This window comes from Perissodus microlepis, chromosome 4 (genome assembly GCF_051167445.1).
Source record: "Perissodus microlepis isolate ML-2025 ecotype Zambia chromosome 4, ASM5116744v1, whole genome shotgun sequence".
NCBI lineage: Eukaryota > Metazoa > Chordata > Actinopteri > Cichliformes > Cichlidae > Perissodus > Perissodus microlepis.
The window spans coordinates 32,763,160-32,788,972 of record NC_140464.1 but is presented as its reverse complement, the minus strand read 5'-3'; the positions used below and the strand labels follow the sequence as shown (position 1 = coordinate 32,788,972).

The 25,813-nt window shown below is 43.5% G+C and overlaps 1 protein-coding gene across 5 annotated transcripts in view; it reads right to left on the bottom strand.

The window, feature by feature from the left end:
• prr12b (proline rich 12b) overlaps positions 1-25,781 on the bottom strand; it is a 73,501-nt gene extending 47,720 nt beyond the window's left edge. For all 5 annotated transcript variants that reach the window (XM_084927165.1, XM_084927167.1, XM_084927168.1 and 2 more), the window contains exon 1: positions 25,376-25,781. In XM_084927165.1, coding sequence (XP_084783291.1) covers positions 25,376-25,458 — 83 coding nt within the window. In that variant the 5' untranslated portion in view covers positions 25,459-25,781. The remainder of the gene's footprint in view (positions 1-25,375) is intronic.
• Positions 25,782-25,813: the final 32 nt, after the last annotated feature.

Below are 25,813 nucleotides of genomic sequence, written 5' to 3'. Positions count from 1 at the left end.
GTGTACTTCCTGTTTTACTTTGATAGTCTCCCGTCAGTGTACGTCACGTTGTGTTTGCGCATGCCCTGTCTCATTAAGATTATCAGTGTCACCTGTGTTCCCCATGTGCTCCCACGTCCCTCGTTATCCTTCTGTGTATTTATGTCTGTGTCTCCCTCAGTTCTGTGTCACGTCCTTCCTCAAACTGTGTGACTTTCCCTGTGTCTCTCCGAGTTAGTATTCCCCAGCTCCGTGAGATTGCATTTGGGTCCAATTCCTTTTTTTTTTTTTTTTGCCTGTCCCGTTTGGCTCTTTTGCCATCAGAATTATTGTCTAAAGGCGAAGAAAGATGCCCAACGGATTTACTTTACCAAATGAACCATCCCAGCCTTGCCGTAATGGTCTATTTGATTCACCTTTTTTTTTTCCCACTTGTTAAATACGGGACAGACTTGACTGGGGAAAACAAAGGGGAGAAAGAAAGGGAAAGAAAAACAGTGGAGAAGAGGGACGGGGATAAAGGGCAAAAAACAAAAACCAACAAAATAAGCAGACCAAAAATACATCTATCAATCACCTGGATCACCTGTTGAGAAAGAAAAAAGAGAGAACAAGCAGAAGAAAAAAAAAGAGCAACATAATAAACAACATCACGATGATCTATGGGAATATAACAGTAAATACTAAATATTGAATATTATTGTGCAGCACGTAAGATCGACAGCGCACAGTGTGCTTTGAGGTAGGAGCCAAAAAGGTTGTAGTTTGTGTCTGTGAGCACCCATGTGTACACCTGTGAGCATAAGCACGCTTGTATTAAAAGGTTCCTTCATGTAATGATCTGCTAGAGGGTGTGGGGGGGCCACAGCCCCGTCCTCCAGGGCATGAAGCAGGTATGGAGGAGATCAAAACTCCAGACATCCAGAGGCCCTCAGAGCACAAGAGACCAAGGAAGACCAACAGAGGAGCAGCCGCGCCACTATCCCGGAAAGAGCTGAGGAGAGTCCCAGATGAGGGGTCACTCAGCAGCCGCGGAGCAGAAGCCGGGGGGGTTGCAGTGACGTGCCCGTGAGCTCCGCCGGCAGCCAGCTGTGCCAGAGTGACCGAGCCCCAGGCCGAGAGGCCGAGGGCACCCCACCCCCGAAGTGGCCCGAGCGAGCCCCAGGCTCCAGGCCCCGACAAGCAGCCACCAAGGAGTGAGCCGGTGGCAGACACAGGCATTTGGGTCCAATTCCTGCCTGGACACAGCGTATCATGACACAAATATGCATCAGCCAAAACTATCTGCAGAGACCATAATAATGACAGTACCAGGGCCCACTAGGATGACCGTGACTCGTGTGACAAACATCAGCTTTTGAGCTTGTCATGCACAGCTCAACACAGAAAATATTCTTGAAATGACAACTTTAGAAGGAAGGCATGTTTTGGGGTGAGAAGTGGAAAGTGCTGGATATAATCACAGAGCATACAGAGAAAAGTACTAAACTGAATCAATTTCAGCTTTCATTTTTCATGATGTATATTGTATTAATAATTAAATTTCATTATCTGTGTCTTTACCACACATGTGCCACACAGGTGTAGATACTGTAGGTTCAGTGAATGCTTAAATTGCACTGATTAGAATATACTGGACATTCAAAGCTAAGATTCAGCGCACTGTGTTAGAGGCTGGGATTTGATGAATTCATCATATATACAACCTTTGATCATCGTTTATGTCCAGTTGAGAATGAATCTGTGCACTCACATATTAAATGAACTGAAATCAGTAGTGTGATCTCCAGTCTCGATATAAGGAATGAGAGACTAAGGAGCTTGGAAAGAAAAGCGTCTGGACTTCTTTGAGTTGCTTGAAGACGTTTCACCTCTCATCCAAGAAACTTCTTCAGTTCTAAGGGTCAATTGGTGGGGCGTCCCAGATTTAAACCTAGTGGGAGTTTCCCCCCCAAAGGGGGACAAAGGACCCCCTGATGATCCTCTACCTAATCACATGAGCCAAGGTGTGAAAGCGGGTGTGTGTCCAGGCGCTTGTGAAGCGCATGGCACAACATAGAGATTGATAGACCATGTGACTTTCGTGCATTGCATGCCGGGAACTCGCGGCAAAACAATCAAAGCAATGCATCAAACGCAAGCATTTGCAGCACCGCAAAATGTTCATTCTCCGGTTCCAATACCTTCTTGCTTTTTCTTTGTCCCTCAAAAAAGTTACGTACAAAACGAAGGAGAACAATGCCGGACCGTACAAAGACAGACTTGATGAAAAGTCAAAGAAAAGATACGAGGAAAAAATCAAAGGAGTGAAAGGGTTAGACCCTTATGAGCACACAGAGTGGACAAAAGACGTTAGCGTGCTGCCCAACTTTCACCACGCTCATATTTATAATTATACAGTTCTTGGAGTGAGTGCATACACTCATGAAGTTTTTAGTAACTTCAGGTCACTGCAACAAGCCCAGGTACAGTTTAGCGACGGATGGGTACAGGACCTTGAAATGCACCGTGTAGAACGAAAGACCATCGTACGAACAAGTTTACCAGTCTCACAAATCGTCTTCATATATACACATTCGTTAACAGTTTATTAATAGGACCTTTAAGCTAAACAGTAATTAATTAGTAGTGGAAATAATTTCTGGTTCGCATTACAGAAATGTAGCAGTGACAATAATATTGTATGCTGTAATCGTACTGGGCAATTAGTGATACAAAAAAACCTGTTTTACCCTGTGAATAAAAGTATATGTTTTTGTCAATGTACCATGGTAATAACAGAAGCGAAACGCAATATTGTGTCAGGACAATTCACTGTTTATGCACAATAAACAAAGGAGCATAGCGCCACAATTTCTGTTCAGCGCCAGACTTGCTTGTAGCCTATATCACTAATTATGTTATGAAAAATGATGTATTAACTACAACAGAAGACTGACCTTTGTGGGAATGCTTGGAGCAGACTCACATGTGAGCTGGAGTGTTCTGGGACGTTATATTTGGTCTTTGAATGGCTGCAATCCAGGCCATCCGTCGGCTCTTTGTTACCTCGGAAACATAGCTCCAACAATTTTTCTTCAACGACGTAATCCGATAACAACTGATCTCTTTACCCGTCGGCTTCCCGTGGCTGTCATGCGACCGGCTATTGCAGTTAATAATACAACAGCTTCTTGCCATTTTTTGTGTTTCTTTTTATCGCTGTGTAACTGATCTCAATTGAAAGCCTGCGTGCGCTAGTACCTCTTGCCACGAGTTCCCAGAATCATTTGCGGTTTTACCCCTGAATGACGTCACATTTTCAATCTCTATAGAAGAGCCACCTCCACGGGACAAGACTCAGCAGTTCATCTGCATCTAAAGGTCAAAGGTCACTCTTTCGAGGATGCCAGCGTTCACATTTTGGACAGAGAGGACAGATGGTTTGAAAGAGGAGTGAAAGAAGCCATTTACGTCCACTGTGAGCGACCATCTTTGAACAGAGGCGGTGGTTTACGACACCAACTGTCTGCCATCTATAATCCAGTTTTGAGATCCTTCCCAGACGCCTTAACGCCCACTCACATCCTGGGCCATCTGACCTCAGGAAATCACATGATAGGGTGGGGCCAGGTTTCACGATGAGCTCACCTGAAACCCTGGCTGATTGTGACCCACACCTGCTTTCACACCTTGGCTCATGTGATTAGGTAGAGGATCATCAGGGGGTCCTTTGTCCCCCTTTGGGGGGGGAAACTCACACTAGGTTTAAATCTGGGACTCCCCACCAATTGACCCTTAGAACTGAAGAAGCTTCTCGGATGAGAGGTGAAACATCTTCAAGCAACTCAAAGAAGTTCAGACGCTTTTCTTTCCAAGCTCCTTAGTCTACGATGACCTGGATGACTGAGAACCTTCACAGACATAAGGAATGAGAGAACTGACAGCTGTTATTTTAATCAGCCTGTCTCAGTAGTTTTATCTCTAAGTATCACAAAGTAATGTGGTAACATCTGGACTGACGAGTTTACCATCAGCATTTTAATCGCTAGTTTAAAGGCTGTAGGTTGCAGCCATTGCTCTAACACTGTATAAATGTAACAGGCCTCAGTGCTGGTTCTAATAGTCTGAGCTGCTTCCAGCTTTATTTGTGAAGAGCACAGCAGCTTACAAAACACGTAGCTAGCTCGTACAGCTGCGACATAAAAGTTTCATAAGCTAAGATGACCTTAAAAAAACGGGGCTACGTGCGGTGATGCTAGCGTTAGCCATGTTAGTACATTACCTTCAACAGGTGGTCAGACTGAGTAAACAGGTTGTGCTCTCCGTTTCGCTGCAGGTTCCCTTCATTCTTCACATATCCGTGTCGAGCCGAGTGTAAATCCCGAGACTGAACGACCTTTGTACAAGCACACACGCTTCTTAGCAGGGCGAAGCTATGAGCTAGAAAAATCCAGGCAGACAGCCTGTGTCTGACCAACCAATCAGAGAGCCCCTTACATCCCACGGTGTGGCTAATTTGCACTGCAGCAGGATTTTTAAAATGAAGTTGTTAATCCAACTGTTAATCCAAATGTTAATCGCTTAGCGAACAGGAAATGGAAATGGATTTTGAAATGAGGAGTGGAATCGCCATTTTAAAAGCCATTTTGAAAATCAGTTTATTAAACTGGAATTCAAAAATGAATTTACAAATGCAGAATTTATTCTACAACTTTTTATTTAAGCACAGAATTCTTTATTTCAATGCGCATGGCTCTTGTGGTCCTCCATATATAAATCAAAGGATGAATCAACAGCAAGTCTGTGGAATGCACAGACGGGCAGGGCTGTATTTCGTGCCATAATGTCTCTGTACACTTTTCACATTTTCTTCAGAGTAATCAGATATGATAATCGAGACGGGAGAGAGACAAGCTGGTAGTTGTTAGGACAGTGGAGGCCAACTGGGTCGAGCAACTTCCTCTACTCTATAACCCAGGCCCTAATGTCATAGTGGATGAAAGGCTAGTGGCAATCAGAGGTCGCTGCTTATTTAGTCAATATAAGCCTTCCAAACCAGCCAAATATGGCATAAAAAGAAAAAAGCAAACACCAGCTTTGCATTGAACATGCAGGTTTACGCTGGAAGCTGGTTGGAGGAGCCCTAGAGAAGAATCAGGGCACGAGGTTGTGTTTGATGGCACAAGGTCTCAGGTGACACAACATAACCTGTGACAATTTTTTCACAAGCTACAGCTTGGGTCAGGAGCTTCTAAAAAGAAAGCTCACAATGGTTGGAAAAGTCTAAAAAAACAGGGCTGAACTCCTGAGCTGCTGGTAACCAAGAACAGGCCCCTCAGTCTTCCATATTTGCCTTCATAGACACTACAGCCCTGGTATCTTATTGCCCCCAAAAGTGGAAAAATGTTGTGCTCATGAGCACTTTGCACAAAAATGCTGAAATCAGCACACGAGAGGACCAGAAACCAACTATGATCCTGACTACAATGCCACCAAAGGGGGGGTCGACAACTTGGACCAAGTCACAGGCTCCTACAGCACCAAGCAAATGACTGAACAATGGCCACTGGTCATCTTTTACAACATGATTGATGTATCAGCCTACAACGCATTTGTCATTTGGACAGAGGCCTTTCCTGAGTGGAACGTGCCAAAGCTGAAGCACTTCTTCCTTGACAAGCCGGGGAAGGCGCTTGTGGTACCGCATATACAACGGAGGCAGCACATGCCAAGGACCCCAGCTGCTGCAGCAGCAGTGAGGAAGATCCAGGAGAGGACTTTTCCTAGTACACCAGTGCATAAGGTAAGAGTGTGTGTGTGTGTGTGTGTGTGTGTGTGTCTTGGGATCAGCCAAAAAAAAAAAAAAAAAGAAGTAATCATAATCCTCTTCTTTCTAGGTTGCTGCTGGGGGAAAGAGGAAGAGGTACGAGGTCTCCAAGCCATCTGATGATGTCAAGACAAGCATGACCTGTGTAAAATGTGCAAAATTCATTTGCACAAAACACTCTGTGATGACATGTCGCTCATGTGCTGTGTAGACACATGCACCTGGTTCACTTCCACCTATTAATTTTTGGTTCTAAATATTGCATAGTGTTTATTATCACAACACATGACGACACGTCACTTGTGTGCTGTGGAGACTCACAGACACACACACTCTGTTCATATTGCTAATCTCTTGCACTACGAATCGAGTCGGTAGTTTTTATTTTAAGACAGCGGGTCAGTTTGACCCAGAACAGAAGAGATGTCACATGTTACTTTATCGACATCACTACATTAAAAGAACAAAAAATTTAAAATAATCAGTGTCATGTAAAACTACTTTTATGTGTAGGTATTTCCAACGTTTTAAAATGCATTTTATATGAAAAATAAGTGAATTATCCTCATTGAACCGTGATCTGTGAGAGGCAAAGAACACCATTACACCAAATATTGACTGAAATGGTCAGTAATGGAGTTAATGATGAGATATGCACAATGTTTGTTGGGATTTTTTGGTTTCTGAGACTTTTGGATAAGTAAACATACTGGGTCAAACTGACCCAGGTATGTTTTTTTTCTCTTAGAGAACCAGCTCTCAGTAAAAAGAGCCGGGTCTTTCGGCTCCCAACCGGCTCTTAAGGTTGTTTTGTTGCTTTAATTAATTTATTATTAAAAACAATATAAAATTATGCACAAAAGGAATTACTAATGTAAAAAAAAAAAAAAAAAAGGTTTTATTTATTTATGTTTATATATAAATATGTGCGGTGGCCCCTAGAGACAAAGCACGTACAAATTCCAAAAAGCACGTACAAACTCCAAAACACATTTCTAGCGTTAACTGAACTTCCAAAACAGAGCTACCTAGATCACTTAAATAACACAATTGAAAGCATATGTGTAATGTTTGTGTATTTATACACAAGCACTCATAAATATTCAAATAATTTAAAAAAAATGTTCATTTACCTGTTATTACCACACCAAATCCGGTCGTTGGTACTTCCTGGCTTGTGTAGCCACCAGGTAACAAAAGCTCAACACTGCGCCTAGCATCCTGGAGCACTTCTGTTGTGTTTTGTACGTGTTTTGGAGTTTGTACGTGTTTTGGAGTTTGTACGTGCTTTGTCTCTAGGGGCCACCGTAAATATACTTTTATTTATTCACTCCACATAAAATGTAATAAATAAATCATATATTACAAAAACCAACTATTCACAGTTCAGCTTTTAACTATTTAAATTTTCAGCTTTTTCCTTTTAAACAAATTTAAAGTGAAACAACACAAAACACTGCAAACCACAACACAATTAAATATAAATTAAAATATGAAAACAAAAAGAAGATGCACATTCTCTGTCATATGGGCCTGCATGAATAAACTTTCTGAATCATTTATCATCTGCAACTGAAAATAGTTGTGGATGATTACTATACCTTTCTAATGTGACGTTGTTGTCCCTGGCTCTCTTTCTCTCTCTCTCCCTCCCGCTCTGTTCCTGTGCTACTGCGAGTGTAACTACCGCCCCTCCCCCCTCTTCCCAGCGCAAAGCACAAGGCTCGAGTGCAGAGTGAAGCGGGGAAAAGTGCGAGAGAGAGGGTGAGAGAAAGAAAAAAAACAAACCCCACGGCTCGCGATAAGGTGCCGGCTCGCGTCGTTCACGTCAAAGATCCGGCTCTTCGCGACCGACACATCACTAATGTCTTCCCAGGAAGAGTAAATTCTGAGTAAAATGCATACAGAAAAATTAGCACTCAATAACTCAGTTCTTAGTACAAAGACTTTACTTGCAATATTTTGAACAACATAAAATAATCAGGTCGATTTCTGGCTTTTATTTTTAAAAATAAATAAACAAAAAACAAGTATATGTGCTACTTAACTTGGAATGTAGTACATTATTCTGAAAGAGGAAACAACACTTTCCGGGACTTTTACAAAACTTTATATTCACCACATTCACCAGTAGAGGAAATTGATTGGTTTCTTGATACCGTAACCAATGTTCCCTCTAAGCTGCGCGCGTGCGCAATTGCGCACTGCAGGCACGGTCTCTACGCACAGAAAATCTAACCTGAATTGAAATTAAAATTAATTGTGATTGCAGGAAATCAAAGAAACTGGCAGACTACCACCAAATATGAACTCTGCAAATATTAGTCTCTTACTAAAACCAGGCAAGGCAAAGACCCTGTATATCCCTCAAGATATCATCCAGTATCCCTTATTAATGTAGACCTTAAAATAATCTGTGAAGCTCTCTCAAAGAGATTAGAGAAAATAACCCCCCTTTTAATTCATCCTGACCAAACTGGTTTCATAAAAGGTAGGCACTCATCAACAAATACACGTAGACTATTAAATTTAATAGACTACTCATGCAGTAAAAATATTGGTTTAATATTATAAACCATAATATTGTCTCTTGATGCAGAAAAGGCGTTTGACAGAGTTAACTGGAAATTTCTATTTGCAACTTTACACAAATTTGGTTTTGGAACCTCTTTCATTAACTGTTAAAAATATTATACAATTCCCCAACAGCTTGTGTCAGAACAAATGAGCAAACATCCTCCAGCTTCTGTCTCCTGAGGGGCACCAGGCAGGGATGCCCACTCTCCCCTTCACTGTTTGCAATTTTTATTGAGCCACTAGCAGCAGCAATTATGTCACGACTAGCGAAGCAGACTCAGGTGCAGACCACAAACACCTTCAAACAAGAGTGAATTTATTTACAGTTCTCTCCAACAGTGAAATGTATATTCAAGGGTGTTTTGGGGAAAAGGGCCAGGGTTCCACGCAGCTTCCTCAAACACACACAACTCCTCTTCTCTCCACCACCACGCTTGTTCTCGCTCAGTCACAGTGCACAGGGAACGGGTCCAGGGAGAATCTACACAGACAGGTAAACGGTTAGTTTCCGGGTTCAGACGTACTCACGAGTCTAACTTGCAGTTTGCAGGGGGACTGACGCTGATGAGGACTGGACCGGACCGGTTTTATTTGTGAAACATGGAAGACATCGTGGATTCTCATATTGCGAGGGAGCTTTAGCTTCACCGAGACAGGGTTGACCAGGGCAGAGATTTCAAAAGGACGGATGAAGTTGGGTGTAAGCTTTTTGGATTCGGTCCTGACGGGAACGAAGCTGGTAGAGAACCATACTTTCTGGCCGACAGAGTATTTGGGTGCTGGGGTCCGGTGCCGATCTGCGATGCGCTTGTTGTTCTCTTTAGTGCGCAGTAGGGCCGCTTGAGTGGCCCGCCAAACTCAGCGACACCTGCGTAGATGAGCCTGGACGGAGGGTACAGAGCGCTCACCTTCCACAGCAGGAAATAGAGGAGGCTGATATCCCAAGGAGGCTTCGAATGGAGACCGGCTGGTGGCAGAGACCGTCAGGCTGTTATGGGCGTACTTGATCCACAGCAACTCCTCACTCCAGATGGTCTGATTGGTGGAGGCGACGCAGCGCAGCGCGGTCTCCAGTTCCTGGTTGGCCCGCTCGGACTGGCCGTTGCTCTGTGGATGATAGCCAGAGGATAGACTGACCTTTGCTCCCAGGGAATTGCAGAACTCCTTCCAGACCCGTGAAGTGAACTGAGGCCCTCTGTCGGACACAATTTTCTGACTTGTATCACCAAAGCCTGGAAGACTGCAGGTGAGGCCAAAAGGCATGACGAGGTACTCAAAATGTCCGAGGTGGGTATTGAATGCTGTCTTCCATTTGTCGCCGTCCCGAATCCGCACTAGATGGTAGACATTTCTTAAGTCCAGTTTACTGAATATAGTTGCTCCCTGGAGAAGTTCAAAAGCGGATGTGAGCAGAGGCAGTGGATATTTATTTTTGACTGTAATGTTATTGAGGCCCCGATAGTCAATACATGGTCGAAGGGTTTTATCCTTCTTGTCCACAAAGAAGAATCCCGCCGCGACGGGTGAGGAAGAGGGACAGATGATGCCGGCAGCGAGGGATTCAGTTATGTATTTCTCCATAGCTTCCCATTCTGGCAGCGAGAGGCTATAGAGGCGACTGGTGGGTAAAGGAGCTCCGGATAGCAGGTCTATGGCGCAGTCATAGGGCCGATGGGGTGGCAACGACTGGGCTCGGCCTTTCCGAAAAACTTCTGTGAGATCATGGTAAACAGTTGGGACATTAGCTAAATCAGAAGACCGTGGTGGCTCTGGACCGGTGACTGATGTGCTAGGAGGTGAGGCTGCCTTAAGGCAGGTCATATGACACTCCTCCCCCCCAGCCAGTAATGCATCCTTTCTGCCAATTAATTGTGGGGTTGTGTTCCTGGAGCCAGGGATGACCGAGAACTATAGGCGTTTGGGTGGCGTGGAAAACAAAAAAGTTAATCTCCTCCGAATGATTGCCAGACAGTGTGAGGGTGAGTGGTTCAGTGATGTGAGTGATGTCGGGGAGGCGCTGTCCAGACAAGGCCGTGACGTGTAAAGCGTGAGGCAGTGGCTCCACAGTTACACTGAGTCGTTTTGCTAATTCAGAGTCAATAAAGTTTTGTTCTGCTCCTGAATCAATAAGTACAGAAAGTGAATGACACTTGGAGTAGACAAGAAGTTTAGCCGTTAGGGCTAGATGTGGAGGAGATTTGTCCTGATTTAAACCGCCCACCAGTACTCCTACCATTACTGGCAGGCGCGGCCTTTTGCTCGTGACGGGCAGGAGGCGATCATGTGTCCTTTGTTACCGCAATACAGGCACTCACCGGCCGTGATGCGTCGCTGGCGCTCCGCAGCTGTAAGATGGGAGCTGCCAATTTGCATAGGTTGTACCTCTCCGTCGGCGCCCTCTAGTGTCCGGGAGGACCGATATTCGGCTGAGGTGTCCGCCCCTCGTTGTCCGCCCCTCTTTGTCCGCCCCTCGTTGTCCCACGGCCTCTTGGGAGCTGGAGTTCCGTGTTTGTTGACGAGCCCGTAGCCGCTCATCCACCTTAATGCACAAAGACATTAGTTCATCAAAAGCGGTGGGAAGGTCCTGCATAATCAGCTCATCTTTCAGGTCCTCACGAATATTATTTAACAGTGTGCTCCTGAGCGCATCCGGTCCCAAGATGGTTTCTTCTGCCAAAATCCAAAAGTCAATGGAATAGTCTGCCATACTCTGCTTACCTTGCTTAAAGTTGAGGAGGCGGAGCGCAGCAGCTTCAGCTCCGGAGCCTCTGTTAAACACAGTCTTAAATTTAGCTACAAAATCCTCAAAAGAAATCCCAGGGTCAGAGTTTAGTATCACCTGGGCGCATTTCAAAGCACGATCCCTCAGCATCTGTACAAAGAATGCAATCTTCGCCCTATCATTGTTATGAAAGCGCCACTATTAGCGGAAAATCAATGAGCATTGGGCCAGAAAAAAAGAGCATTTTACCGACTCACCCGTAAAGGGTTCAGGCGAAGGCAGAGGACCATCAGAAGATGGAGTGGCTGCTGATGGAGGGCTTGCCGTGGCCGCCGCGGGTGTTTCCTGCGAGGCGGGGTGAGCTGGCTGGGGATTCCCCGGCTGCACGCTCCCTAGTGTGGTCAAACGGGAAACAGCTTGGGTCAGTGCGGCAATCTCACCTCGCAACTGGTGTAACATTTGTTTGTGGTGGGTCAACGCCGCTTCTTGGGCAGCCAGTGCCTGTCCGACGGTATTCTGGTCTGCTGAGTCCATGTTGTGGCTGGATCGTTCTGTCATGACTAGCGAAGCAGACTCAGGCGCAGACCACAAACTCCTTCAAACAAGAGTGAATTTATTTACAGTGCTCTCCAACAGTGAAATGTATATACAAGGGTGTTTTGGGGAAAAGGGCCAGGGTTCCACGCAGCTTCCTCAAACACACACAACTCCTCTTCTCTCCACCACCACGCTTGTTCTCGCTCAGTCACAGTGCACAGTGAACGGGTCCAGGGAGAATCTACACACAGACAGGTAAATGGTTAGTTTCCGGGTTCAGACAAGTTCAAGTTCAAATTTTATTCGCCACACGCAGTGGCAGGTTGCCCTGCAGTGGAATGAACCCGCCCCCCGACCTTACACACAACACAGACATCACATGGGGATACAAGTCAGAGAACAGTTGCATTACAGAAAAAACACTGAAATGTACACTACAATGGGAAAGTACAAGAGGAAAAAAAGCCTCTATAGCCTATGCTGGGCTATAGGAGGACAGCATGAGAACAGGAAACAAAAAAACTCCTCTACACAGAAAGCACATAAATGTCCACAGTACAACATTATAGAGCACGTGACCAGCAACAGGGTTGGGTAGGGGATGAGGAGTAATCCCAGGCAACACAGCAGCCATCCTGCCACTGCGCCATCTCTCCAGCGCGGGCCCAGACCCGCCTCGTGTTCCCAGGAGGCAACAAGCATCGAAGGCGTTGGAAGGGGAAGGGGGATGAGTGAGTGCTTATCAGTGCAAGTGTATGTGTGTGCGTGTCCATAGTTCAGCTGAGACAGTGTCCTTCGCCCTACCAGGCTAAGTAAACAGTCTACCAGCCAACCCAGGTGGCCTTGCATAGTGGGAAGAACAGTCAAAACACAGTCGTTATCAGGGAGTTTTTGTTCGGCTCCAGCCTTGAGCCCACAGCTGGCGCCGAAGGGATAGCCGCATTATGATGTTGATTTTTCTTTTATGCGAACAACTCATGAGAATTTCAAAGCTGTTCTTTAACACTCCAACACTGGTCTCTCAATCTCCCGTTGGAGAGCCGCGAGCTTCTCCATGATGTTATCAAACTTGCGCTACGTGGTCTTGAGAACTCACAACTGCAGTGAGCTGCTCCACGATGTAATCCAACTTTCGCTCAGAGATGTTATTCTGAGTGAAGTTCTCCTTGATGTAATCCAATGTACGCTCAGAGGTGTTATTCTGAGTATTCACGGCAGCCGTAAGCTTCTCCAAGATCTTAACCATGCTGCACTCAGTGAGCCCATTCTGAGAAGTCGCGCCTCGTCCCATCATTTCAATCCCAGCGGGCAGCCTTGGGGGGGGGTTTGAACAGCTGGTTCCACTTCCTTAATTCTCCAATAAGCCAGGGCCAAGCCAGCTCCGATCAGCAAGAACCCTGTTATCATGGTTCTGAATAGGTAGATATCTTCAGCGTCCTCGATCCACAGTCCCGCCAGGCACACGATCCTCCATTTCTGCCACCCGTCCATCGTGTATCCGGCAGGGAAAGTCCCTCCAGGGCACTCGGGCTCTCCCGAGCCCAGACTTCTCGTTGAGAAAAGGGTGTCAATAGCATTCAGAGACCAGTTGATCAAATCCATAATTCTCTTTTAGGTTTTAGAGAACAGACTGTGAGAGAGTGTTCCAGGCAAGTGAAATACACACAAGACAAGACAAGGACACAAGAGGCTAAGCAGGGAAGATAAGGGGAAGGAGGAGAGGAGAAAAGTGCGACTGCTGAGAGCCAAACGAGAAGACGTACTCATGAGTCTAACTTGCAGGGGGACTGACGCTGATGGCTCAACAATCCAGCGACGAGTAGAGCAGGTCCGCCATCTTAAGTAGCCCTCTAATTCCATAATCAGCGGCAGGTGTGCTGATCATCCCCAGGTGCGTGGGCCAGGAGTGGGAGCCCATACTGAGCTCCGCCCCGGCAGGAGAAAGAGAGAGCGAGAGAGAAAGAGAGAGCAGAGGCGAGAGAGGAAAATAAACAAAACAAAACATAGCGTCTGACTGACGTCAGCTGGCGAGGTGCGGGGACCATGACAAATTAGACAAGCTACAACAATTAAGGGCATAAAATATAAGAATGTAGAACATAAAATCAGCTTTTATACGGATGATGTGTTACTTTTTCTCCAAAACTCACAAACCAATCTCTCTGGGGTAATTGCATTGATAAACTCTTTCTCAAGAGTCTCAGATTATTCAATTAACTGGTCAAAGTCTACAGTTCTTCCAATTAATTGCTCCTTCCATAATTGTAGTCAAAGGAGCTTGCAAAGAAAAGCGTCTGGACTTCTTTAAGTTACTTGAAGACGTTTCACCTCTCATCCGAGAAGCTTCTTCAGTTCTAAGGTCAAATGGTGGAGAGTCCCAGATATAAACCTAGTGGGAGTATCCCCCCACAGAGGGACAAAAGGACCCCCTGATGATCCTCTAATCGCCTGAGCCAAGGTGTGAAAGCGGGTGTGGGTCCCAATCAGCCAGAGTTTCGGGTGTGTTCATTGTGAAACCTGGCCCCACCTTATCATGCGAATTCCTGAGGTCAGATGGCCCAGGATGTGAGTGGGCGTTAAGGCGTCTGGGAAGGGATCTCAAAACTGGATTATAGTTTTCAAGGTGTGAACCCGCTTTCACACCTTGGCTCAGGCGATTAGAGGATCATCAGGGGGTCCTTTTGTCCCTCTGTGGGGGGATACTCCCACTAGGTTTATATCTGGGACTCTCCACCATTTGACCTTAGAACTGAAGAAGCTTCTCGGATGAGAGGTGAAACGTCTTCAAGTAACTTAAAGAAGTCCAGACGCTTTTCTTTGCAAGCTCCTTTGACTACGATGACCTGGATGACTGAGAACCTTCACAGACATCCTTCCATAATTCTTCATCTACCCGACTGCAGTCTGGAAATATTAAATATTTAGGTATCAATATCTCTCCTAAGCTTGCAGAATTAAAGTAAACCACATGCCACTTTTAAAGACAGTAGAAGGCGATCTGGCTAGATGGAAATCTCTACCAATATCACTCATGGGAAGGGTTGCCGGTATAAAAATGATGGTCTTGCCAAAAACAAACTATTTATTTTCAATGATCCCAAGTAAGCCATCACAAGATTGGTTCAGATCTCTAGACTCGTATATTTCTAAATTCCTTTGGAACGATAAACCCCCACGTATCAGATTAAAAACATTACAAAGAACCAAGGATAAAGGAGGACTAGATCTGTCTAACTTTCAGCACTACTTTTTAGCCAACAGGCTTCAGTTCATCTCTAGATGGTTAAAACACACCTTCTTAGATGAACCCTGGATAGATGTAGAACAGGCACTATGTAATAATCTAGAAATTTCAGACCTACCATTTATCAGCTCAAACATCAAATGACATGAATGCTTTAAAAGCATCAACATCAGCTCTTCTCTAACAGCATGGTGGGAGTTTCTAAAAATAACAGTCTTCATTAATCCCATGCAAACGTACACCTATCTGGAACAATCCGGACATATTACAAAACAATATGATAAACTTGCCAGATTGGAGTGGTAAAGGAATTAAATACTTGGAACATATATTGGAAGGAACAGACTTTATTTCGTTTGACAGACTAGTTATACAATATGGGCTCACCAAGAAAAGATTTTTGGAATATCAACAAATTAAATCCATAGTAAAAACTTTAATCCCAGCGAAGCTGAATTACAAACACCACCGAGTGTGGTACAATTTTTTAATCTAAAAACCCCCCAAATTATTGTCTAAAATATACAGAACACTTTCTAAAACAGATGAATCAATATCACTTCCTATTGCAAAATGGGAAGTGGATTTATCGATCAGCTTAGACCAAAACCTTTGGTCCCAGATATGCTTAAAAACCAGTTTGCAATTAATACAATACAAAATATTACATAGAGTGCACTATACCGGTCATAGGATATTCAAGATGGGCTATATGTCTTCCAACAACTGCTCACACTGTCAAACCAATACACCGGACAATTATATCCACGTTCTTTGGTTCTGTCCACCAGTTCAGAAGTTTTGGCGTGAGATATGTGAAGACTTACCAAAGTGTCTGAAATGTAACATTCCAACTTCCCCTTTAGTATGCTTGCTGGGCAACTTGGATGAGGTCATTACAGAAATAAACACAGCCCACATTGTTTTTACTGCCCTATTCATTGCCAAGACAACGGTCCTCATTAACTGGATCGGCTTCATCACCTAGTGGGGGTGGGGGGGTCATGGTTTGGTCCTGCCTTCGCTATTGTGGTTGATATGGGGGTAGGGATGCCTTAGGGCATCTGGGGATACCCTAGGGACGTTTTCCCTGGAGGGCCTAACACGGGGGTTGTGGCCATGACCTGGTTAGGGGCTCTGGTGGCTCTTAGATGGTGTTTTCCTTGTGGCTGCGTACAATGGAGATGTGCTCGCGGACGTTGGCTACTGGCCTGGTAGCCTGGCTGCCCCTGGGTGGGTCCAGGATGGGCGTGGAGGCTTGAGGGTCTGGGGGTGATCTGACCCTGGGCTGGGGCTCTGGCTGGGCCTTGGGGCCTTGGGTCCTGGTTGTTGTGTCGCCGCGGTGGTGGGCGGGTGGGTACATGGAGGCAGCAACGCAGCAACACTACATATGAGTGGGCGGAGGGAGGTTTGGGGTCTTCACTCACCCCCGTTATGTTAACCGTCGGGGCTGGGAGGAGGTGCTGGCTGTCGGATTGTGGTCTGAGATGCGGGACCTCCGTGCTACTGCAGATAAGGAGGCGGTCTGCTTTCCTCCACCCCAGAGAGAAGGGTTACATCTCCTGGGTCCGGGTACGGTTTGCCCTCAGGCCTCTGGCCTCTTGGCCTGAGGCCCGGTCCTCTCTGGCACAGCCCGCGGGCACGTCACTGCAACCCCCTCTGGCCTGTGATCCGTGGCTGCTGGGTGACCTCTCGTTTGAGGCTCTCCTGAGTTCTTCCCAGGAGGGTGGCACGGTTGCCCCCCTGGTGGTCCTCCTCGGGTCCTCGTATTCTGGGGCCTCTGAATGTCTGGGGCCTGGATCTCCTCCATACCTGCTTCATGCCCTGGGGGACGGGGCTATGGCTCCCCACACTCCCTAGCAGATCGTTACATGGAGAAACCTTTTCAATACAAGCGTGCTGATCCACACAGGTGTACACACAGGTGTACACACAGGTGTACACACAGGTGTACACACAGGTGTTCACAGACACAAACTACACCTTTCTTGGCTCCTACCTCAAAGCACATTGTGCGCTGTCGATCTTGTTTACTGCACAATAACATGTAATATTTAGTATCTACTGTTATCTACTGTTAGCTAGTTTATTGTGATGGTGTTGTATTTATTATGTTGCTCATTTTTGTTTGTTTTCTCTTCTGTTTTTTCTTATCTCCATACAGGTGATCCAGGTGTTTTGTTTGTTTTTCTTTTTTTTTTTCTTCCCCCCTTTCTCACCATCTCTTCTCCCCTCTATTTTTCTTTCTCTCCCTCTCTTTCTTTCATTCTTTCTTCCTCTCTTATCAACCCGTCATGTCTGTCCCGTCTGTAACAACCGAAAATCAAATCAAATAAATACATAATTATAATAAAGGTCAGTCAAATGGACCAATACGGCAAGGCCATGATGATCCACTTGGTAAAGTAAATCCGCTTGGCATCTTTCTTGGCCATCAGACAACAATTCTGATTCTGATTCTGCTAAAGATCCAAACGGGACAGGCAAAGAAAAAAAAGAAATTAAAATGAATACTTTAACAATTCTGTTTTTGCAGTGTTAATCAGTAAGTACCTCTTCGACATGTCAATGGCTGTGAACAAAGAGAAACTTGTAAATAACTCATGAAAGAATAAAGTTACGTTGAAACCAAGCACACCATTGTTTTTCTTGTGACATTACCAATAAGTTTGATGTGTCACATGGCCCTCTTCCTATTGAAAAAACAAAAGTTGTATCCAAGATGGCTGACTTCTAAATGGCCACCATTGTCACCACCCATCTTGAGGAGTTTGCCCCCTCACATATACTAATGTGCCACAAACAGGACTTTAATATCACCAACCATTCCCATGTTATTACGGTGTATCCATATAAATGGCCCACCCTGTATTTCTGACATGGAGCCAGGGGCGATTTTAGCCCATTTTTGGGGGGTGCTTCAGCACCCCCCAAAAATGAATCAAAGCACCCCCAAAGATTTCTTACTATTCTTGACAATATTTGCTGTTTGTGTGACATACTACTAAAAATATAAAAAGCATACAGTACTGTACTTGTTTGAGACGTAACATTTTAACAACAAAAGTATAGATAACCCCCCCTCCCAAAATGGTTTGTTCCAGCTCGCCAATCCCCTGCTCTGGCTCTAGCGCTCTTGCTGCCAGAGCGATGGTGGCTGACATGCAGCGGAGCGGAGGTGTAAGTGCCTGGCTTAAAACAGGACATGTTAGCTGTATTTAACCTTCAGTTACTCTTTATATAGTTAGGTAGGAGTCAGACCATGTTTCCTTTTACCTGAAAAGCATTACACCCAGGTAATCTGCAGTGTTGAAAATGTGTTTTCCGACAATGTTTGCTACTCTACAATCCGTCCTGCTCTGTAGTAAATTCAGCGACATTTGACCGTCCTGTTGCTCCCATTGAAATGTATATAGCCTATTTAAAATCTAAAACTTTAAATTGTCTGTAGCCTGCTGTTGTTACCACTGTCCTGTTTGAAATGGATACTAACTAGCTAACTGACTGAATGCCCATTAACCTTATAACTCCTGTTGTGTGTGTGTGTGTGTGTGTGTGTGTGTGTGTGTGTGTGTGTGTGTGTGTGTACAGAGAGACAGCCAGGTTCATAATGGATATAAGGAAGTTTTTTCAAAAAAGGAGCCACATTCAGGTAAAAGTGTAAGATCAAATGATCCGTCAATCAAGAATAATGTTGGATCAGTGTTTCAATGTTTATATCTTTTATTAGATGTTCATGTGGTTTGGTTATTTGCCTTTTGGTTGAAAGTACACTGAGAGAGGACTTTTTGTTAGTGATCTTAATAGAATTTTTTTCATATTAATGTAATTTTTCATCTAATTGAATACAATCTATTTGTGTATGATTGTCAGTCCAAAGAGGGAGAGAGGAAAGAGGGAACGTGAGGAGAAAGTACAAGGTCAGGAAGAACCAGGTACGAAAACAGACAGGGAACAGTGACAGGCACAACAGAAACTGTTAAACTGACAGAGAGAAAAAACCTGATTTTACTCACACAATCTGGAGGTTGTGTTCTCCCTATATTAAAGCTGCTATACAGAATCTGCAAAACAAACTGGGTTGAAACATTTTTGACCCTCTTTAACAATATTCCAACATAACATTATAATTGATTGGGGAGATTAAAATTAATGATATATTTTTATGTGGTTCAGCCACAACTCTACTAAAACCTCAGCCAGTAATAGGTAGGCCAACTTTTGGACCGTCCAGTTGTCTGTATGATAGCTGCAGTACATGCACCACATTTGCACACTATCAGAAAGTGCCAAACAGCCCTGGTAGAGTGAGAAGCTGTAAAGAGAAGAAGAGTGCTCTGTTTATATTCTAAAAATGTTTTAAGCTTGTTTCAAAGATTCTGTACAGCAGCTTTAAATGTTTTCCAAAAGCACACATACACTTAACTTATCAGTGTTTCTCAAACTTTTTACAGTGTGTACCACCTGATAAAAATGTTAAGCTCTCCTAAGGACCACTATGAAAGCATGAAACTCATAAATCTTACAACACAAAATTATTATTATTAAATTAGTAAAATTAGTATCTGCAATGAAGATTTTTTCATACATTGTATACATTCTACCACAGGCAAAGTTGCCTCCATTTTTATAGTTTTTATTGATATTTTTGTAATAATGTATTTGTAATAATTTATTCTGTTTTGGGAGTGTTTTTTATGTGTCTGTATTATATTATACATACACATTAAAAGTGAATCTCTGTCCAGAAAATGCACTCAGTTTACTTTTTACTCACTATGAGCATCATTCATTATTCTCCCCCAGTAATTAAGGTTAGGATATGTATTTTTTTTATTCCAATCCATTCTTCTTTTGCAGCATTTAAATAACCTTGATCAGATTTGATGGTTTTGTTACAGACTTTTCAAAAAAGTGTTTTGCTTTTCTTTCACAAATGTGGGGATTAAATTGTGTTAAAATGTACAAAACAGTGATGTCGTGTTTTGAGACGAGGACCCAGGCACAGAGAGACTTGATGAATTTAAGAACCTTATGATTTAATAAAGAACTTTGCAGACTTGCACAGAGATGGTAAAATTATGATGACTGATAATGGAGACGAAGACAACAGACAATGAGGACAGGGAGGAACAGGGGTTTAAATGCACCAAAGTGACAGTCAGAGAGAACTCGGGACAACATTTAAGGATGCAGGGACTGACAGAGACAGGTTTATCTTGCCTGGCTGGGCAGCTCTCTGGGTGCTCAGCACCCCCAAAGCTCTGATCCTAGAATCGCCCCTGCATGGAGCATCAATAACATCTTAGCAAATATTTTGTGACTTAAGAGAAACATAATAACTTATCGGAAATACTGCAACAGAGCAGAAAAACTATGATTTGGCAGAAATACTATAACTTAGCAGAAATTTTATATTTAGCACAAATCCTACAAAGTAGCAGAAATACTATGATTTAGCAGAATAGTAATAAGTTAAGCTTAACATGGTTCCATCAAAACTACCCGTGAAAAATTGGCAGAAATTAAAAAAAAACAAAACAAGAAAGAACAGCCAACAGATACACACAATTACAAATATGGACACATATGGAAACACAAATGCACAGAGGGACACACACACAGAATCTATGCCAGTCAACCAGTCTGAATATATTAAATTTGAATCCTACAATGAGATGCTGCCAAAAAAGGGTCTGTAAATAGTGTGCCTGTATCTTTCTAGGTCAATCAAACAGCCTGGAGCTGCTCAATTTGAATCCACCAATCAGAGGCTGTTTACTTTTTCCCGCCAAAACAGGTGCACCTGCCTTGGCCTTTTACACACACACACAGGCACAGAGAGAGACAGGCTTTTTGCAGTCTATTTCTCATATTGAGGATTCCCCTCGAACAAATGACCATAATTTCCTAATCGCAAGGGCTAGAATGGTCATTCTTAGACCGTTTTGTTCAGAAGAGATGGGGGAATCTTCAGGCCTTCATAATTCATAATTAAAATATAAATTATTAAAGACATATGACTTGTAATACACTGTAACTTGAGTAGAGGCGAAGCAAAAACTGCCTTGACTGAAAGAGCAGGCTTTGGTGAACAGTCATGGAAATTGTCAGGGCTCTGTTGAAATCCATCAAAAAGATATGACGATAGAAAAAACTGCTTCATTTCCAGAGTTTGAAATCTGAAGAAATCTGAGTGAGGGACAAATTTCCTAACCTCAATCAAATGTAATTCATGGCCAAACGGTAATAGGTGAGAAAAACAATTCTTGAATTGTGAGCATCGGGAGTGTCTGAAGATATATTGGCACAAGCCTCATGTCTCAACTTTGCTTCATTAAGGAGATGTGACGATTTGAAAATGCCTCTCATTAGAGGATTCCAGCGGTGATTTTGAACAAACTCTCCATTGACTGTCTATGGAGAGTTTTCAGACTTTGTGTTGCTCTGAGGAGATTTGCAAAAAATCTCTAACTCCCACAACAACGATAGTGACATTTTCTGAAAGCCAGCAAAAATACCTACGTTTTGATGTATAAGTTGTGGGGGTTGAGTGGAAATTGAACGAGTGGCAAGAAGTTGTTCGGACATTGATAATGTGTTCCATTCATTTCAATGGGCAAAAATTTTGCAAAAAAATCAATATCTCAAAAAGTATAGAAGTTATGAGCACCAAAAGTCATAGCCGGCATTAGCAGAAATAGCAGAATTTTTTAAGATTTGAACTGATAAAAACTGCGGGACTAGTTCCACGGCAAAAAACGTACGGAAGCAACTAGAATAACTAGAAAAATTTGCATTTCCTGCGAAAATGCTGTGTGAATGCCTTGTAGTGGAATCTGCTGAAAAGCGCTGAAAAGAGTTGAATGAGCAGAATTTCTGATGAAAAGATTTCTTTTTCTGAAAACAGCTGAAAAAGCTAGGATTTGTGCTGAAAACATAACCCACGTCCAGCAAACAATGTGTCCAGTCATCTCACTGAGCCAAACTGGTACTCAAGATAAAAAGAGATGGAGAAGCTGACAATTTTCTCACAAGATAGGAGAGCTATCTGTTGAAAACACTGTGTAGAAGCTGAACTCTGCTGAAAACTGCTTTATTTGAAAGGCTACACTGAAGAGTGTCAAGAAAGCAGATTACATGCAAGATATGCAGCATCTGTAGTACCCGAACCCTTGCCACCAGATTTCACGGCAGCTGCACATCCCACTGTGCCAAACCAGTTCTGGGCTCAAACAAAGATATGATGAGAGAAAAAAATGTGCACTGTGCAGAAGAAGCTAAATTGTGCTGAAAAGAGGTGAAAATGCTGAATGTTCAGCAAAAAAGAGATAAGGAACCTGAAAGTTCCGAGCAGAAGAGCAGAAGAGGCTGAAAATTGTGCTAAAAAGAGGTGAAATAGCTGAAAATTGTGCTGAAAAGAGGTGAAAAGGCTGACAATTGTGCTGAAAAGAGCAGAAGAGGATGAAAATTGTGCTAAGAAGAGATGAAAAAGCTGAAAATTGTACTGAAAAGAGGTGAATCAGCAGACTTTCTATATCTCAAAAAGTATAAAAGTTATCATCACTAAAAGATATATAACCTGTGAGGCATTCACACAATAAAGAACTAGAAAAAGTTAAGGCAGTGTGAATGCCGTGTAGTGGAATCTGAAAACAGCAGAAGAAGGAGAACTACCTGCTGAAAACACTGTGCAGAAGCTCAACTCTTGGCTGAAAACTGTTGTATTTGAAAGGGTACACTAAGCAGTGTTAAGAAAGCAGATTACATACAAGCAGGGAAGATGTGCAGCATCCATCACATGTAGGACTCGAACCCTTGCTATCGCACAGCAGCTGCTCACCCCACTGAGCCAAACCAGTTCTGGTTTTAAACAAAGATATGATTAGAGAAAAAATGTGCACTGTAGAGCAGAAGCTGAAATTTGCTGAAAAGAGGTGAAGAAGCAGAACTTTGTGCTGAAAAGAGGTGAAAAAACTGTAAATTGTGCTAAAAACAAGTGAAAAATACTATGATTTGGTTCAAGTACTATGATTTGGCAGAAATAATATGATATAGCAGAAATACTATGATTAGGCTCAAATGCTGTGATTTTATTAAAAGATTATGATTTGGCAGAAATACTATGTTTTAGCACAAATACTATGATTTGGTACAAATCTTTTCTGCTATAATTTAGCAGAAAAGTAATAACTTAAGCAGAAATATTGGAGAAGTAAAATGGCCAGCTGAAAAAAGCTGAACTTTCTTCAAAACTACTTGTTCAACTGTGAAAAAATTGGCAGAAACATTAGAAAAGCAAGATGGAACAGCCAGCAGATACACAAAGGTAAGGCAAAAATGACACGCCTAACAACATTTGCAAATATGGACACACAGAGAAACGCAGTGACACATAACCCATGTCCAGCAAACAATGTGTCCAGTCATCTCACTGAGCCAAACTGGTTCTCAAAATAAAAAGAGATTGAGAAGCTGACAATTCTGCTGAAATGAAGAGAAGATGCTGAGATTTCTGCTGATAAGAGGTGAAAAGGCTTAAAATTCTGCTGAAAAGAGATGAAAAACTGAAAATTCCGCAGAAAAGAGGTGAATCAGTAGAATTTCTGCTGAAAAGAGTAAAGAAGCGGAACCTTGTGCTGAAAAGAGGTGAATCAGCAGAATTTCTGCTGGAAAGAGGTTTCTGCTGAAAACAGCTGAAAAAGCTGGGATTTGTGCTGAAAAGGGGTGAAAAAGCTGAAATTTGTGCTGAAAAGAGTTAAAAAAGTTTAACTGTGAACTGAAAGAAATGTTGCCATAAGCGGGATTTGAACTCCGGCCTCCCAGTCTGAGAATGGCTACTCATCTCACTGAGCTAAAACAGAACTCAGCCCAATACAGACTTGCGGGGTGGGGTGGCTGTAACTCAGGTGGTAGAGCAGGTCAGCTACTAACTGGAAGGTTGGTGGTTCGATCCCAGGCTCCACCAATCTGCATGTCAAGTGTCCTTGGGCAATGCATCCATTGGAGTGTGAATGTGTATGAATGTTAGAAAAAGTTCTTGGGTGAATGAATTAGTTGTATGCTCAGATAGAGTAAAAATGTGTCTATTATGCTATATAAGAACCAGTCCATTTACCATTTACAGACTTGTGAAGAAACATTAGTCATGCTATTAGCTCCAGTCAACAGATGTCTTATTATGTGTCTATTATGAGTGGCAGGCAAACAAGGAGGTGCTGCGTGCACCCATTTCACTCTAGTCCCAGGAGGAGACTAATACTGACAGAGGAGTCAAATACAGCATCTCGGGGTAATCAAGAATAAGTGCTTTTCAACTGAGAATGATTTTTTTAAAATTTCATTGAAGGGATTCACTGAAAAAACACTGGGAACAAGTGTTGTCTGATGTAATATCTACACTGTGAGACACTAAAAGGCTGCTGTGTACGTTATTACATGAACATGGACATCTGACTGTGAACAAGACTTTACTTCTGACTTTATGTCGTTACATTTAAAATATGAAGACAAATATTATACACATGATGGCATAAGAATCAGTCTTTCGCCTTATCTGTTTTTATAAATCTATAACTAATCTATTCAAATCACAGTCATACTGCCATACTTCATAAGAGCCATTGCTAACAGAGAAGCGCTCTAAGACTGTTGTTGTTGCCAAGGCAACCACTAATGTGCAGCTAGGCTAACAGGAGCTTGCTAACTTTAATAAGACCCGTTTTTTTAAACAACAGCACAGCCATATAAGGAATCAGTTGATCACTGCCTGCAGCGGAATTTCTTTGCTTTTTCTTATTTAAGATTGAAGTCACCGCCTTATTGGGCAGGTTGGTAATCTGTCTATGATGGGGACAGGCTGCATGCTGTCTGCTCCGGAGAAATGTACTGTCAGATACTGGGTAATGCTCAAGATGCCTAATGATAGTGGCTAATGTCAGCTTAATAGTAGCTGCCAGCCTGTATGTTGTAGTCAAACAACCGCACTGAGTTCTAGATATTGTTAATGAATTAGTTTCTCTTTTACAGTTAACTGGCAAAGGTAATAGTACGTTAGTTTCACTGAATAAGGGCTCATGTATACATCCATGACTGCCCTGTGTTTGGCACAGTGTTTAGTTGGCATACACGCTTTAATGTGTGGACTATGCCCGGTGACTGTGGCTGTCATGCTTGTGTTCGTGTGCAGCGGAGACAATGCAGTGCTGTAACACTGATGTACTCATACATGTGTGTGTGTGTATATGTGGGGGGACTGTTTTGGTTTTTTCAATAACGAAACCGTCCTCTACCAACCCTCGGTTCACCCCTGTCCTCCGCCCGTCTTCGCATCACTGTTAACCTTCCCCCGAATGAAATGACGGCTGGCTGTACCTGAGACTGGTGGCCGTGCAGCCGGGCTAAATACTCGGCGCAGTCAGCGCTATGCCACGGCATTGTCAGAGCCTCTTAAGCTTACCGGCAGTCAGAAAACAACGCTCCCCATGCTTCGGCCACCGAAGCTTACCTTGCTTTGGCCGATCTCTCGTAACTCCATCCCGTCCCAGTCCCCAGATCTCCGAAGCCCGAAGCGGGATAATTCCTCTCCATGAAAGAAAGAGCTGGATGAAGATGCACAGATAGTGAGGGGGGAGGGAGGAAGGAATATCTTCACTTCCCAGCGCTCGATTCTGTTTATTTCTCTGCTTGACAAGCCTGTAGACTGAGAGGAGTGGGGATCGGGGCGGTGTGGGGAGCCGCGGCAGACAAGAGCACCTCCTCCCTCCCTCCTCTCCCCGTATATTTAACTGTCTATTGTCTCTCGTGTTAAGCCGATGGGCCGCAGAACAGATGCTCCACGTCGCAGCTTTAGTAAGAGAAATTATATTCACACTGCTCCGATAGCTGCTGCTTACTCGCTCTTTTCGCGTTTTGTTCACATGACGCCATTTTTAAGAAGAATGAC